Source organism: Mus musculus, chromosome 17 (genome assembly GCF_000001635.26).
Source record: "Mus musculus strain C57BL/6J chromosome 17, GRCm38.p6 C57BL/6J".
NCBI classification, from domain to species: domain Eukaryota; kingdom Metazoa; phylum Chordata; class Mammalia; order Rodentia; family Muridae; genus Mus; species Mus musculus.
In genome coordinates this window covers 70,549,423-70,565,520 of record NC_000083.6, presented here as the reverse complement: position 1 = coordinate 70,565,520, position 16,098 = coordinate 70,549,423, and the positions used below count along the sequence as shown (strand labels likewise).

At 42.9% G+C, this 16,098-nt stretch overlaps 1 protein-coding gene across 30 annotated transcripts in view; it reads right to left on the bottom strand.

The window, feature by feature from the left end:
• Dlgap1 (DLG associated protein 1) overlaps positions 1 to 16,098 on the bottom strand; it is an 852,341-nt gene that overhangs the window by 255,893 nt on the left and 580,350 nt on the right. Inside the window, exon 1 of one of the 30 annotated variants that reach the window (XM_006524184.3) lies at positions 3,650 to 3,983. The exons of 26 other annotated variants lie outside the window; for them this stretch is intronic. In XM_006524184.3, the coding sequence (XP_006524247.1) occupies positions 3,650 to 3,700 (51 nt within the window). In that variant the 5' untranslated portion in view covers positions 3,701 to 3,983. Of the gene's footprint in view, positions 1 to 3,649; positions 3,984 to 16,098 lie in introns of those variants that run through there. 3 more of the 30 variants (XM_030249742.1, XM_006524179.4, NM_001128181.1) reach the window with 3 other exon arrangements.

Sequence of the window (16,098 nt, the reverse complement as noted above, 5' to 3'; positions counted from 1 at the left end):
TCTCCAGTTGTGTCGTAAGTCGTGTTAAGGAATCTCAGTTTTAATGTAGGGGTAGAGAGACCATTCAATAATTGTGTGTGTCATGATCATTCAATGATTGTATGTTAGATTATTTAATGATTGTGTGTATGTGTGTGATCATTCAATGATTGAGAGTGTGTGTGTGTCTGTGACAGATAGAGAATGTGTGTACACGTGTACATGTGTGAAAGCCTCACTACATTGCTGAAGAAGGCTCAAGCCTGCTGTGTGACTGAGGTGGCCTTCGCCTTGTGCTCATCTAGTCATAGCTTCTTAGTGTTGGGATTTTGGGTATTTGCCACCATGTTTGACTCACTGAATGATTTTTAAGCAGAATGCTTAATGATTCTGCTTGTATTTCAGAAAAATCATTTGATTCGTGTTTCCAGAGTGGAGTGGATTGAGGAAAACCAACAGGAAGATCTTTCCCGCTCCAGGAACTGAGGCATGGCAGAGATTTAACTAGGATGCTTTTGGCAGAAGAATGGAGAGAAGTAGGTAAGTTTGGTGCTTTTTCTTCATTCATTCATTCATTCATTCATTCATTCATTCAAACTCATTCAACTCCTATAAGGGCCAGAAATACATGACCGGAGAGTAAGTTAAAGGAGGGGGTGTCAGACATGTTTCATAATCTGGACTGAAATAGAGGGGTGTGGAGAGGAAAAGAACCAGCAAGATAGAGAAGGTCAAACGGGGGTTAGGGGTGAGTAAGGACGACACACGATGATGTCTCTGCATGAAAATCTCACGCTGGGATCCATTATTTTCCAAATCATAAAGCAATAAAAAAGAGAAGTAGGGTTCAGAGGGCAAAAAGGGCTTGGGGGGATATCATTGTAGTTGTGGATATGCCATGCTTTAGATTTGTATCCTGGTGTCCTTGGGTTCCAGAGTCTGTGAAAAATAAATGATACAATAACAACCAAGCCCAGTGATATTTTAGTCTCTCTCATCTTTGTCCTCCCTCTCGTTGAATCTGACTGTGCTCAAGAATGGGCTTCACATATATTTGGAACAAATCTGTTTACTGCCTTCTGTCAGGCTGCCTGGCCACAGTGCCAAGAACTTTTTATGATGATAGACCATCTGTGCTGATGTTGTACCTCACCTCTGTCTTCAGCTGGAGGATGCTCCTGGTCTTTCTGTGTATGTGTCAGGGATATGGGGGGGGGGGTTCTGCTTTCCCTCACTCTCTCCGTTAGACCAATGAAAAAGATAATGTTCAACTGTGTAGATAACACATGGCTTACACATACTGTGGCCAAAAGAAACAAAACAAAACTCTTTCAAAGGATGGAGATTTCGATTTCTTACAGCCACAATAGTGAAAGAATCACATGAGAGGTGTGGACTGGTCTACCTCATTTTGATCACCAAGATGGTTTCAGGAAACAACACTGGGTAGGAAGCCATGGGCCGTATGAGCCTTGCTTCATCAATGGCAAGAAACTGAATGCAACAATTCACTGATGTCAGACGCTCTTTTCTGTCTCCCAGCACTTTCGGATGGACACGGGCTCTGAATTAGAGGCACTGGAGAGAAGGTATGAGAAGGGGGGACTAGGACCAAGAAGTAAAAACCATAGCCAAGCTATGCAAGCTTTGGCTTCCCTTGGGATAGCCAAGGAGTGTTTATAGGGACAAGATGTGAGCAAGATGTGGCAAAAGAAGAAAGTGGATACTTTTCAAATCCCGAACAAGCCACTGTTCTTGTGCTTTTGACAAGACTCTACACACTGGGGATCTGTGAAGCTGAACGCATTTAAAACTGAAATATGAATAGGTATCATGTGTGGCTGTGTTGTTCTAAAAAGATTGACTGTGAGAGAATAAAATTCCACACTCTTAACAAAATTAGTAAGGAGATAGTTCAAAAAACAGTCTAAAATTTATAGGTGGGCCTGGATGATATTTTAGATGTGGATGATATTTTAGATAGTACTAAGTTACTACCGGTAGGTAAATACTCCTGTTACACTCTTTTTTTATTTATTTATTTTTTTTCACACTCTTTTTTTAAAATTTATATATTTTATTAGATATTTTCTTTATTTACATTTCAAATGTTATCCCCTTTCCTAGTTTCCCCTCTGAAAACCCCCTATTCCCTCCCCCCTCCCCCCGGTCCCCAACCCACCCACTTTCATTCCCAGTCCCAGTCCCAGTCCAGTCCAGTATAGGCATTCCCCTATACTGGGGCATAGAACCTTCACAGGACCTAGGGCCTCTCCTCCCATTGATGGCCAACTAGGCCATCCTCTGCTACATATGCAGCTAGAACCACAAGTTCCACCATGTGTTTCCTTTTATTGGTGGTTTAGATCCAAGGAGTTCTGGGGGTACTGGTTAGTTCATATTGATGTTCCTCCTACGGGGCTTCAGACCCCTTCAGCTCCTGTTACACTCTTAGGGTCTTATTTGTACTTCCAGAGCCAACAGAGTCCAGAGTCCACAGGAAGGAAGTGAGAGAGCTTGGTGTGGAAAAGTCATGGTGATGTTTAGAGTCCCAATGAACAAAAACTGGGATTCCCCAGTTCATGTCCCATGCAGAAAATCAGGGTGGAAAGAAGAGGCGAGGGGGGATGGGAAGGCACTTCCTTTCTATTTCTCCAAAAAACCCCTATGCTCTGGCTGTTTATGAGTAGACCTTCTAATACTGTTTGAGGTCACCTACTTTGGGACACTCGAGTCTGATTTTCAGATGACACAGCAATGCAAGCCCAGAATGACTACAAACACAAACCCTGGTTCTATTTTCTATCCTTGTCATCCTGATAGACTCGGTCACAGTTTCTTCTCCATCCCGATAAACCCTTGCTGATCTCAGGGGTTTCTGGGAAGATGCAAACAGAACCAGATCCCCTGTATTAAACACCGAAAAGCAGAATTGCCGAGTGAGGCCAACCTGGTGACCGTTTCTCCACTTCTTGTTTATGAGATATTCTAGCCAAGGCGGTGAGAAAGGTCTCAGTTGTAATGGCTTCTACTCCCGAGAGCTTGGGAACAGCCACATTGTCCATATGCACTGAAACCATTGCAGCCATGGGCAATCAAGAAAGTTGCAGGGGAAATTCACATTACCACGATGCCGCTATTTTTAAAAGCCTGCTCTCACAAAATAAAATCCACCTAAACCAAGGCTGTGCAGTAATTTTTAGCAGCTGAAAATTATTACCTCTTCTAGAATAACACATACTTAGAAACGAAATGATTCGGAGAACAATGAGATGTAAATAGCCTGCTTCCCTGAGAACAAATCTCACCATCAGTTTATATTACATCATGATAAACACCAACACTTAGTGCTTAAATAATTTAGTCAATCATGGCTGAATCTAACTATCTTCCCATATAACTAAACTCACTCGTAGCACAGATGATAAAAAAAAATACGGTATCGTTCTTATTAAAAGCTGCGTTTCTCTCCTGCCCCTCTGGTATCATAAGCAATCATCTCAAGAGAGCACGGTGGGAAAATCTGTTATAAAATTTTTGTCCCCAATTCAGAGGCATCATAAAATGTGAGAGTAGCTCTAGAATGTTAAAAGAAGAACTACAGATCAACACAAACACCAAGCACCAAGAGACCATTCCCAGTTCTAACCCAGAATTCCTATTAGCTTACCTTATTAGCCGAAACACCCAACAGAATGTCCTTATGGAAAATTAAGTTCATTATTCATGTCAGCTTTGGTTTGGTGTGTGCAGCTGAAAGAATCCAGCTTCTCCTATAATTTGCTGAGGCAAAGTGTGCCGAGCCAGGCAGTAAACACAGGACCTGGGGGTGGAGGGAGAGTGAGCTGCGATCTGCTCGCAACTCTCCACTTGAAACTTTCCAGTTTCATTCACGTGAAGCCGAAATCAGATCTCCCTCCCCACGAACAATTATTACTTAGGGGAACTCCCAGTCCAGGTGTTTAACTGCAGTTGTTCAGGACAGAGCTCAGACAGGAGCTTGCTTTCCGTGGCACTGACCTAGCAAACTGACCCTGCTCTCTTTCATTATCTTTTGTGAAGTCTTGGGTTCTGAGTCACCTTACAGCACATATGGGGTGTGATTATATCCTGTCACGGAGAAGTCCACAAGGGGTACTCGTCCCTGCAGTTTGCGAACCACAGAATGCCTAGTTGTCTCTGTGGCACTGGAAGCATAGATGCAGTTTCCGATTTTGAAGTTAAGTGCGTACTAAGTGGATACAACAGTCACGTGACAAATGCGCAGAGACCCAAGGGAACCCAGCAGTAAAATAACAACAGCTACACATCCCCTGCCCATCAGTCCCCTGTCCACTCTCATTTAGAAAAACTGAAATAATATTGCGTTATTCGTGGAGTTTTCTCTAGAACCAACATGGAGTGAAGTTAAGCTTTACTCAATTAAAATCTCCAGGCACAACAGGAAGAACGATTCTGCGTTGTCAATGGACCAGGTTCACAGGAGTGAGCAAAGTGAGTGTGCTCATCTGTATCCCGGGGGGCTGGGTGGACCACCGAATACCCATGAGTGTGGCTCAAGATAAAAATCACCAACTTACTTAAAGCATGAGGTTTGGAGGAGAATTTCTTGTGATTTGATTATGTGGCTCTGGTGTAGGAACTTTCTACATAAACAATCCTGCTACTCTGCGATGACTGCGCCTGCCTGGCACTTCAGAGCGCAGACTCTTTTACACCTTCCTTGTTCTTGTCAATAAATAAGGTCAAATCTGAGAGTGTTCTTCTGAATGAATGGCTGCTCCTGCCTTTGATCTCGATGACTTATTTACCTTTCAATGCCTAGCAAGCATTAGTCCGAGATATCATCGTTATACTCCTGGATCTAGTCCAGGATAGTCCAGGAGAAACGAAAGTGAATGTCCATACAGAATGTGCATGCAAAGGTTCTTATAGCAGTACATTCACAACAACAGCCAAAAGGAAAAACAGCCCTAACATCCACCTAATGAATGGATCACACGTATGTAGTATAGCCACAGGGAATGAAGTATTGGCGCGTGTTGTAATTGGGTAATTTGTAGTCATCCCAATACAAAGGATATGTTTTTATATAATTCCATTTATAATGTAATGTCCAGAGAGTAGATTCCAGATTATTCATGGATGTGCTAGGCTTGAGGTCGGACATATTGGGAAGTCATTGTTGCCAAGACTGGAAGGATAAAATTGCGTTTCTCTTCAGAGTCTGGGAAGGTTTGCTTGACTTAGGGACTACATGAAAACCAGTGCACACTTTATGTAGGTGATGTCATGCTTTACGAATGGTGACTCTGCGAGGATGAAAATGGAACCCATGTCATGTAATGTGTACTGTCACACGGATTATCTATATGTATTTAATCCTGCAACAGGTAGAGGAAGAAGCCAAGAAGGGAAAAGCTGACTCCAGTGAGGAAGCTCTTGAGGGCTAGACAGATGTGAATAGAGCTGAAGAAACATATATGTAGTGTTTAACTGGGCCCTCCCTCCCTCCCTCCCTCCCTCCCTCCCTCCCTCTTTTGAGATATAGTCTCACTATGTAGCTCAGGCTGGTTTTGGAATCCATTCTTCTTGTCCCAGTCTCATTAATACCAGGATTATAGGCAAATACCCATTCCTACCTTACAGCTAACTCTCTTCTCGTCTCTCTTCCCCTCCTCCCCTCTCCTCCCCCTTCCCCTCTCCTCTCCCCTTTCCTCTTGTTTTCTCCCCTTCCCCTTACTGCCCTCCCCTTTCCTCCCCTTTTCTTTCCTCCCTCCCCCTCTCATCTCCTCCCCTCCCCCTCTCATATTCTCCCCTCTTTGTGATCCTCCTGCCTCAGCCTCCCTAGCACCCGGAGTTCTAAGCATGAAGCATAAGGCGTCAGTAGTGACTAATTTTTCAATAAGGAAAATTAAAAATTAAGAGCTTGAGAGAATGAGAGAAAGGTAAAGAAGATGATAAAGAGAAGTCAGAAGAAGGGATAAGGGTAAAAAAATGATGGAAGAAGAAAAACAGAAGAATAAGATGGTAGAGACTCTCTCTCCCTCTCTCTCATCCATCCTTCCTTCCTTCCTTCCTTCCTTCCTTCCTTCCTTCCTTCCTCCCTCCCTCCCTCCATCCCTTTCTCCCTCCCTCTCTTCCTTCCTCCCCTCCCTCCTTTCCTCCTTCCCTCCCCCTCCCTCCCTCCCTCTTTCCTTCCTTCCTTCCTTCCTTCCTTCCTTCCTTCCTTCCTTCCTCCCTTCCTTTCATCTTTCCTCCCTTCCTTCTAGTATTAGGGACTGAATATAGGGTGCTCAGGACTCTACCAGTGGCTCCAGACTCATAACATGAAACTGCAGATGATTCAAGGAGGAAACCAGGACCATACATTTGATCATGATGACATTGGTGGTCTAGCTGAAGACAAAGGCAGAGATGCTGCTAGAACAAGACTGTTCACTGAGGGCCGTAAGCTGTTCAGACTAAGGAGATGTGTCTTAAACAGAGCCCGTGGAGTCAGAATCAAGGGAGAGCAGAGGTAAGTATGAACCCGGAGGCTCTCAGCCTGTAGGTTGTGACCCCTCTTGGCAAACTTCTATCTCCAAAACGTTTGCATTACAATTCATAATAGTAGCAAAATTATGGAATGGCAAGGAAAATAATTTTGTGGTTGGAGGGGGGCTGGTTCACCACAACATGAGAAACTGTATTAAATGGTGGCAGCATTAGGAAGGTTGAGAACCAGGTTTACATTCTAGGAGAGCTGAAAGAGAATGACTAAGACCCAGAATGAAATGAGGCCTTTATATTTTTTAAAAAGGTCTTTTAAAACATAGACCTTGAAATAAGTAGAAGGAGAGGGCAAATGAAAAGCCTTGGTCAAGATGGTTTAATAAGAACAGATGACCAAAAAGGAGAAGGGGGGAGGATGAGCAGTGGGGAGGAAGAGGAGGAGCAGTGAGGAGGAAGACAATCAGAAGTGGGGAAGAAAGGGAAGGAATAAGATGAAGAGGAGCAGTGGGGAAGAAGAAGGATGAGCAGTGGGAAGGAAGAGGGGAGGAGCAGTGGGGAGGAAAGAGGAGGAAGAGGAGGAACAGTGGGGAGGAAGAGAATCAGGAGAAGTGGGGAAGAAGGGGAAGGAGGAAGATGAAGAGGAGCAGTGGGGAAGAAGGAGGATGAGCAGTGGGAAGGAAGGGGGAGGAGCAGTGGGGAGGAAGGAGGAAGAGGAGGAGCAATGGGGAAGAAGGAGGAGGAAGAGGAGGAGGAAGAATGTGAAGGACAAAGTAGCAAGCTGCCCAACTTGAATCTTTCTGCTTTTTTCAGTCAGAGGGTGCAAGCTTGACACTGGCAGAGTAGATGAAGGAGCAAGGTAAAGAGAAAATTGAACTTGAGGAAAATATCTTCTGTTGGGTAAATCGTAAATGTATCCCTCCTTCCCATGATGCCCATGGACTTAAGTACTGGATACCTTCACTTAAAAACCAGACTCTTCCTGCCCCCAGCTCCAGCCTTAGAGTAGACGCTGCAGGGTTCCAAAATATTCTGTTTCAGGGAATGCAGGCACCCTCTTTTAAATGAGTTGAGGACAGAAGCACCCTGTGGATACTTCCAGGGAAACCCTGAGATCCCTAAATCATGGATTTGGAATGTCTGGAACCATCCTCGATCCTCATGAATCACCTCCACCATCCTTGTCCTGGCTACCATGTTTTTGTTTTGGTTTTTTATTTTTCTGAGACAGAGTCTCACTTGGTAGACTGGGCTATCACTAAGTAGCTCAGGTCCTGAATCTGCTACTCACCCACTTTCCTTCCCAAATGCTGGGTGTTCAGGCTCTTGCCAGAACACTAAGCTCTGGCCTGTCATTTCCTACCCTTTGGTTGGTGCACTTGTTTCCTTCTCTGTTTTTTTCTTTTTTTTTTCTTCTCCTTGCCCATGCTCTCTTCCCACACCATGCAGAAAGATGTTTTCAGAGTGAATGTATATACCAAGCTTACTCTTTCCCCACCAAACAAAAAGATGAAGAGTTAAATCTGACTCTGGGGTCTTGAATGAGTCTTGTCTATCTTTTCCACCAGCTTGGCAATCTCCCTATGCTGGATTCTCACTTTTTTTTTGGGTTGTTCTGCTGAGACAGGATTCCCAGGATTTGTCTAATTTATACCAGTTTTTCATTTTAGTCTCATCTCAGTCATTACTTTCTAGGCTGGGTCTTGATGAACCTTTTATCACTAGGCTATCACAGCACTACGGCAAGTGACAGCCAGGGAGAGGCTTTCAATCAGGAGCGGAAAGATCAAAAGTCGCACATGTCAACTACCCTTTTGGAATGTTCGAGAAGACTTGCTTGGCATTCACCTTTGTATTACATTCCCTAGGGAGAGACATGACCTCCTGCTGGCCACCCATCTAATTAGCAAACTGTATGGGATGTGTGTGTGTGTAATGCTGCCAGGAAGGTAGGCAAAGGGAAACCTCTGGGTTCAGGAACCCAGCCTGATCTAGGAGACAGGCTTTGATGGAGGTGCTAAGTATGGCAGTTGCGCCTACCCTATCCTCATTCCTATCTGTGGAAAAAGAATCACCTTGATTTTAGACAATACATTTCCAGGGAACCAGAGACAGGTCCTCAAAATGGTTAAGCAATAGTCCTTACAGATTTTGTTCACTTGTGTGGCTGACTCATTTTCATCTCATCACTGTGGAACAGGGGGCATTCGAGAGGGAAGCCATGTTTGTTTTCTGGTCATCACACTATCTGTTGCATTCGCACAGGACCTAGTAAGGATAAGAAGTTAGTATGTTTTGTTTGTTTGTTTTTGTTTTTATGAACAGCAAAGCTTTTAAATTGGTAGGGTGTGGGGAGTAGATAATAAGCATAATTGATTCTAGAAGCATAATTTAATGCTTGAGACGCCACATGGGACGTCATTACTAGAATTCTGGTTTAAAAATCTGGCACTCTTGAATTGTTCTCTGTTCAGGTTAGCTATAGCATCATAGAAATATGCTGATAGCCAATCACTTTCCTTAAAAAGTTAATATGCATGCGGGATGTTGATTTAAAATACTATAAGACTTACTGAACATTCACAATGAAGACTTTCCTTTTAACATACCTAAATACATTAAGCTTATAGTGTTTGTGCATAAATTCTAACAAAAAAGGCTTTTGCTGAGTCTGTAAAATCAGTTGTGTGTGTGCGCGTGCACACACACACACACACACACACACACACACACACACACTATCTGAGTCCAGAAGAGAGCATCAGGCTCCCCTTGAGCTGGAGATACAAGTGTGTGTAAGCCGCCCAAAATAGGTGCTGGGAAGTGAACTCCTCTGCAAAGACACCAGGTACTTTTAACCATGGACACATCTCAGCTCTGTCAGATGGGTAATCATAGAGTAGTAAGGTGGTGGTACTGGTGGCAGTGGCAGCATCAGCATCAGCATCAGCATCACCATCATCATCAACAAAACTCCTGAAGAAGCTAATATGTATGTAACATCTGGGTGGGTATGTAACGTCTGGGCGGGTATGTAACATCTGGGCGTGTATGTAACATCTGGGCGGGTATGTAACATCTGGCGGGTATGTAACATCTGGGCGGGTATGTAACATCTAGGTGGGTATGTAACATCTGGGCAGGCTGTTCAGTAGAAGGTTTCTGGGCACTTAGGCAGTAAAGCACACTCACTAAGAAATGAACCAACCCACCAATGCTCAGCTTTATCTTTTCCTTTGTAAGAGCGACTTGCTTGATCAATAAATGAAAGTACCAAGCTTCCGTGTGCTAAACCATCTTTAGAACAAAACACCAGGTGGGGGGGGGGGATTTTTTTTCCTGACCTAGTAGCTTCTCCCTTGCTGGTTGGTTGACTTCAATAGTATCAAGCAGTGCTGTGGAGGCTTCTGTGGGAGGCAAGTCATCAGCAGACTTGCCTCGCTGTGAATCAGATGAGGTACAGTAATGACTATCCTGGGAGAGACACCCATTGATCACACAAAAGTGGTGTGAATGCTATGACGGGTAACCAATAGCTGGTTGGATTTTAAAACTACTCTGCAGAGAAGACTCATGTCTGGTCCCATAAATGTGGCCAACAGCATGTCTCTGGAGAGCACAAAGGTCCTACTTTAATTTTGCTAAATGGACAGAATATTAAAATACTAACGCATATCTCTGTACCCATAGATTAGTCCAGATCTGTCCCCATGAGAGGAGTAACTTTGTGCAGTGGATAGACATTCATAGAGACACTCAAAACTAGTCAAAGTGCAGACCACCAGTGATGGTCACTCCTTCTCCCTAAAGGGGACATCTGTATGACCCTCAAGGATCAAGGATTATTGCAGAAGGAGAAGCAGAAAGAATGTGAGAGCCAGAACATCTAAGATGACCAGGTGGCTGTGTGCAAGGCCACAGTTGCCCTGAGTTCATGAGTATAACAGCCCAGTCATGTCCAGAAGACACTGTATTAACCTGGTCTTTCCCAGAGCTGTGGCAGTTTCTGTATACCCTGGTGTCAAATAGGAAGGTCTCTACGATTATGCCTAAGCTTTGGTTTTGGTCCTATTCTGAATGTTTATTAAAAATCATTAAGTTCAGAATGCTGAAGTTATCAGAGCCACTGTTGGAACCATTGTTATTTGTTGACTAGTCATACACCTTGTTTACTCTGGTATACGACATGCAGTGGTGGCCACCCTTTAGCCCGAGTCAGAACCAACCAAGAATAACTTCTATGTATGTAAATGTATATGCTTCTTGTTGATATCCATAGGTTTTCCTCACAGAGAAGAGACAAATTATTGATACTGTTCTTGTCTCAAAACTAGGTCTCAAATGGTGTGAGCATCAGAAATTGGTTGGTTGTTGCTGTTACGATTTGTGATGGTTGCTACATAGTAGATAAATAGCATCTGGTAGATAGATGCAATATTACGCATTTAGTTTTCAGCAATCTGAGGACCTCTGTGTGCTCTAAGTCAATGGCAATGTCCTTTGCAGAAGTCTATAGAGCACTGCATACTTCCTTCCAGCCTGGTAGAGATATGCAGCTTTTTTTTTTATTAGATATTTTCTTTATGTACATTTCAAATGCTATCCTGAAAGTTCCCTATACCCTCCCCCCGCCCTGGTCCCCTACCCACCCACTCCCGCTTTTTGGCCCTGGCTTTCCCCTGTACTGGGGCATATAAAGTTTGCAATACCAAGGGGCCTCTCTTCCCAGTGATGGCCGACTAGGCCATATTCTGATACATATGCAGCTAGAGACACGAGCTCTGGGGGTACTGGTTAGTATGCAGCTTTTGATGACTGCCATTAAATGTTGAGTGGGCTCTGTAGTCTCTTTCTATTGATTTATGTATAGGCAAACAAATTAAAATCCACAATGATTAAAAAAGTCATCTGGTTCAATGCTGACATATCAGACAAAATAATGAGATTTATGGCATAACATATCTTGGGAAGATGTTAATTAGACTTCACATTTAATAATCTCTCAATGAAAGCATACTTTTGGATACTCCAATCTGCACTTTTAGGTGTGTGAATTATAAGCAATCTATCTCTTGTTCATTGCTGGAAATGTATAGCAACACATAATTATTATTGCATGACCACAAATAAAGGTGATGGCCCTCAGAGGCAAAGGGTGCACATGCACTCTCATGTGCCCAGTAGTACTTACTAAAGCCCAGAATAATGCCAGAATTGCGTTAAGCCACTCAAGTGTTCAAAGCAGAGAACAGGAACATGTCATCACATTGAGGTGAGAGACAAAGGGTCTTAGAACTCTTAACTGAACACAGAACAAGTTGACACAATTGCCAGACTTATTAGCAAATGGATAGAAAAGTAGGTCAGAGCCAGAGATGTTTCTCACTGAATGCAGTGAAGTTTTGAATGTATCTGAAATGTTGCCATCACTGCAACATAAGCTCAAGGGATGTCAGTTTCCCCACAGTGAGACAAAGTTTATCAGGGAGATGCTGACAGAGACTCAAGACCCACCCTTAAAACACTGTTGCAGGAACTCTATCCTTTGAAGCTGGAATACAACAAGATTTTTAAGGCAAATAGAGGTTTTCTTTTTTATTGACCATCTGAAGGACTGCCATGCAGAAGGGTATTTAGATACATTCCACAATAGTTTCTTTTTGAGATGGAGAGTTTTGGGTGCAAAACAGAGAAGACTCTTCATCAGCTTCTTTTCATCAGCTCTATAGAGAAGACTCTTCTAGACACATCAGCTCTGCAAACTATGACAGGCACTTATTTATTACACTTATACATGAGTGTAATACAGAAATGTGAGACATACAGACAACACTCCCAACCAAACCCAGAACGAGAGAAAAGAGAGTCGGGGAAAGCGATCACACTATATGGAACCAAAAAAAAAATACTATTCGGAGTACAGAAGTGGGGAGATAATTCAGCGGTTTTATAAAATTGCCAGTCAAAATAAGGCTGAATGCAGGCTACTGAGGCAGTGACCTATTTTTTTTTTTTTTGTTAATTAGATGAGAGAATTGTGATTGCTAAAATTAAGATGAGCTGGAGGAGCCTGAGTAGGGTGAGGCCAGCAAAAATAGCTAATGGGTACGGTGTCAGTCATTTAAAATGGAAAACACCTGTGCGTGGTGGCGTTAAACTGTTCATAACATAAGAAAGGGAACCAATTTCTGTATCGAATTATATGTTACTATGCTGTTCAATAGAGGCCTTTGATATACAGAAAGAGCTGAAGTCTCACTTTAGAAGTGTGTGCTCAGGGTTAGACAATAGCTGAGACACTTGTTTGGTCTCTGCCTAAAAAAACAAAAACAAAAACAAAAAAACAAGAAGTATTAAAGAGGTCTCCACATAATAATTGTGCAAAGTTAGAATACTTAAATTATTTTAGGATACTAAGATTCACTTGTGTTTCTTCTGTAAGACTGAAGAGTACTTCGTACTTGGGAATAATAAAACAGAACAAACTGTTGTCTTCTACTGAAAATGACAATTAAGGTTATTCGTGATGGCAAAAAGCCATAAAAATTATTTTAAATTTCAAATGACTTATCAGTAAATATTTTCCTCACAGTGTAGTTGCATACTTTAGTAGTTATGTGATGTATTCACTAAAATGGAAAAAAATATCTAAAAATAAGCTTTTGCTAAGACAGCATGAAATGACTCTCACTCACGTCTAATAGTTATTTCCTAAGAGTCATGTTCATGGACAGGTTCTCCTGCCTTGTCTCACCAGAGCTCTGGTAACTGACTTGGTTGCAATGTCTATTTCTTGACTTCCTCTTGTCCACTCTGGCACCGTGTTTCTGTAATTTCTTCCTGTGTCAACTGAGTCTTGTCCCCTGTGACCAAGAACTTGACATAAGCACCTTCAGGCAGCCCTGTTTATTTTGTTCAGTTTCAGAGGGCCTGTGCTGCCACAGTGAGGAAGGGATGGAGGAGATGCTCATATCCTCACAGCAAAGCTTGAATCATGGCGGCAAGAGGTACAGCCAAGGGGGTTGTTTACTCTTTGACCAATTCAGGAACACAGACTGTAATGGCAGCAGTCAGAGACAGGATATGCTTAAGGACTGACCCACTGACCTACTTCCACTCATTTTACCTTAAGTTTCAAGAACCTTCCAAAATGGTGTTGCCATCTGGGGTCTAATCTCTAAAGCATAGGCACGTGGAAATATTACATATTCCAACCACTCCCCCTCCCATATCCATGCCCTTTGAATTATTTCCCATTTATGTGTTGTTTGTGTAGCTCAGGGACCTAGCTACACATTTTCTGACTTGTTACTCTTGCCTGCAAGAGCTCACTCATTTGCAGACTCTCACGTATTTTTCCCACTGTTTCATCCTCCCGAACTCTGGAATCCTAGCCTCACTGCCTGTTTGTCTATTTCTTTCTTACCAGCCCCTTTTCAGTTTTTGATGAACTTGACATCTTCAGGGTACCGTGCTTAGCTCAATTCTTTACACTTCTCTTCGTCCTTATGGCTTCCTAAGCTCATCTGAACTATGATGATTTCTTGCCTGGCATTCAGGGATGTCTTTTGCCATATGTTTTTCCTTCCATGGTTTAGGAAAGCCAGGTCTCCAGAAGTGCATAGTAGAAACCGTTCACAACATGGCAGATCAGAAGGCAGAGAGAAATGGGGCAGGGAGGAAGCTAGAGGTGGGTATACCCTTCTAAAACCCATCGCCAGTAACTCCATCAGCTTCTGCCAGGTAGGTTCTATCCCCGAAGGTTCCACAACCTCCTAAAATACCACCACCAGTTGGAGAGTGAGCATGGCAAGCATGAGCCTTTGAGAGACCTTACAGACTTAAACAAGAATACATACTAAACCACCAGTGTGGAAAATGTTATGCATATACTCTCTGTGACTTAGGAATGGGCTCAGTCCGGATAAACCCACGAAAATACTGTATGTTGAAATTATAACTTGCCCTACTAGACATCTCATCCAGCAGTGGAGTACTGCCCTCTTGAGATTGACTGACTAGAGATACAGCTCACTGCTGCCGCTCCGCATCTATGGAGAGGACTGCATACATAGCTCTGTAGCCTGGGAAAAGATCCAAATTCAGGCCTTGAATTCCAGATGATTAGTGCTTTCATAGGATCATACAGCCAGAAAATTGTAAGAGAGACCATCAAAATTCAGAGCTTCTGTGTATTTAAATCCATAGACAGTGAAAACAAAGATTTCAAGCAATATGAAGAATTAAGAGTTTCACAATAAAGAAAAAAGAATAATAGATTTTCAAGTAAAAAGAAGGTATAAATATGTAACTTATAGTCAAAGAGGGATGTGAACATAGCCAAGTCAAAACTGTCTTATATAACACCCATGTACTCTGAGAAGCCTGTTGGGGCGTCAGTGGCCAGTGTTACTGTAGGACAGTTCTCATAGGTATCCTGCTCATAAATGAGATAAAGAATTAAGAGTTAATTGTAAGAAGAAAAGTAGGTGAAGCTAACACATGCTTAGATTTTAAGGAGAGAGAAACCAACAAAACTTAGACACATTAAAGATTTACCCATGTGTTAAAGTATATTGTAAGGTAGAACATACATAGTAGGCGGCAATATTTAACAGAAACTGACAAGTTAATTGTGAGTCAAAATCAATGCGAGGCAATAATGAACGGTTGCAGTGCGTGGATACCTATTCTATAAGAGCTTTGGATTGAAACCGTGATTTCTGAATGTAGATGCTGCTAAACTATGTTTGCATTGTGCTGTTTCAAAAATAATCTCACAAACACAGACATCGTTGGCCTTCCCATGTGCCATCTAGAGACGAGAATCAAGATTCCAGTGACGGCATTCGCTCCTGTGTGCTAGATGCGTGATTTGTGACCCCACAGTTCAAAAAGGGTGGCCTGAGAGTATAGCTCAGGGGAGCATGTGATTAGCATACCCAAGGCACTGGATTTGTCTCTAGGTCCAAGAGAATTGCATGGGGTTAAAAACGTAGTATGTACTCAGGGGTGTATTCTGTAGCAGGCAAAATAGCAGCTCCCTAAAGTTACCACCGTATTAATCTAGTATCTAACATTACGTGGCAGAAGGGACTTTGACTGTGATAAGGTTAGTGATCTTCTGATGAGATCTTATTCTGGGTTATGTGACCAGGTCCAATATAATCATGAGGACCTCTGTAGGCGAAGGAGGCAAGAGAGCCTGAAAAGGGCAGGGACCCCAGACGCAGAGACCAAGGTGGAGTGACAGCTTTTGAGATGGAAGGGCCAGGTAGAGAACAGGTAGCCTCTACATGCTTTAAAAGGCAAGAAAATAGATTCTACCCTGCAACACTGAGAGGGGGCAGAGTCCTACATGTTTAAATCTACTTACTTAGTGTGTGTGTGTGTGTGTGTGTGTGTGCGCGCGCGCGCACGTGCACATGCATATGTGTGTATCTAACTGTGTGCATAGAAACTCATAAATTTACATCTTTAATTAAAAAGTTTTAATTTGTCTATGTCCGTGAGCCTATATTACATGTGCGCGAGTGCCCACAGAGGCAAGACAAGGGCATCAGACAGATCCTGAGGAGTTGGAGTTACAAGCAGGTGTGAGCCACCTGATAGGGTGTTAAAACCAGA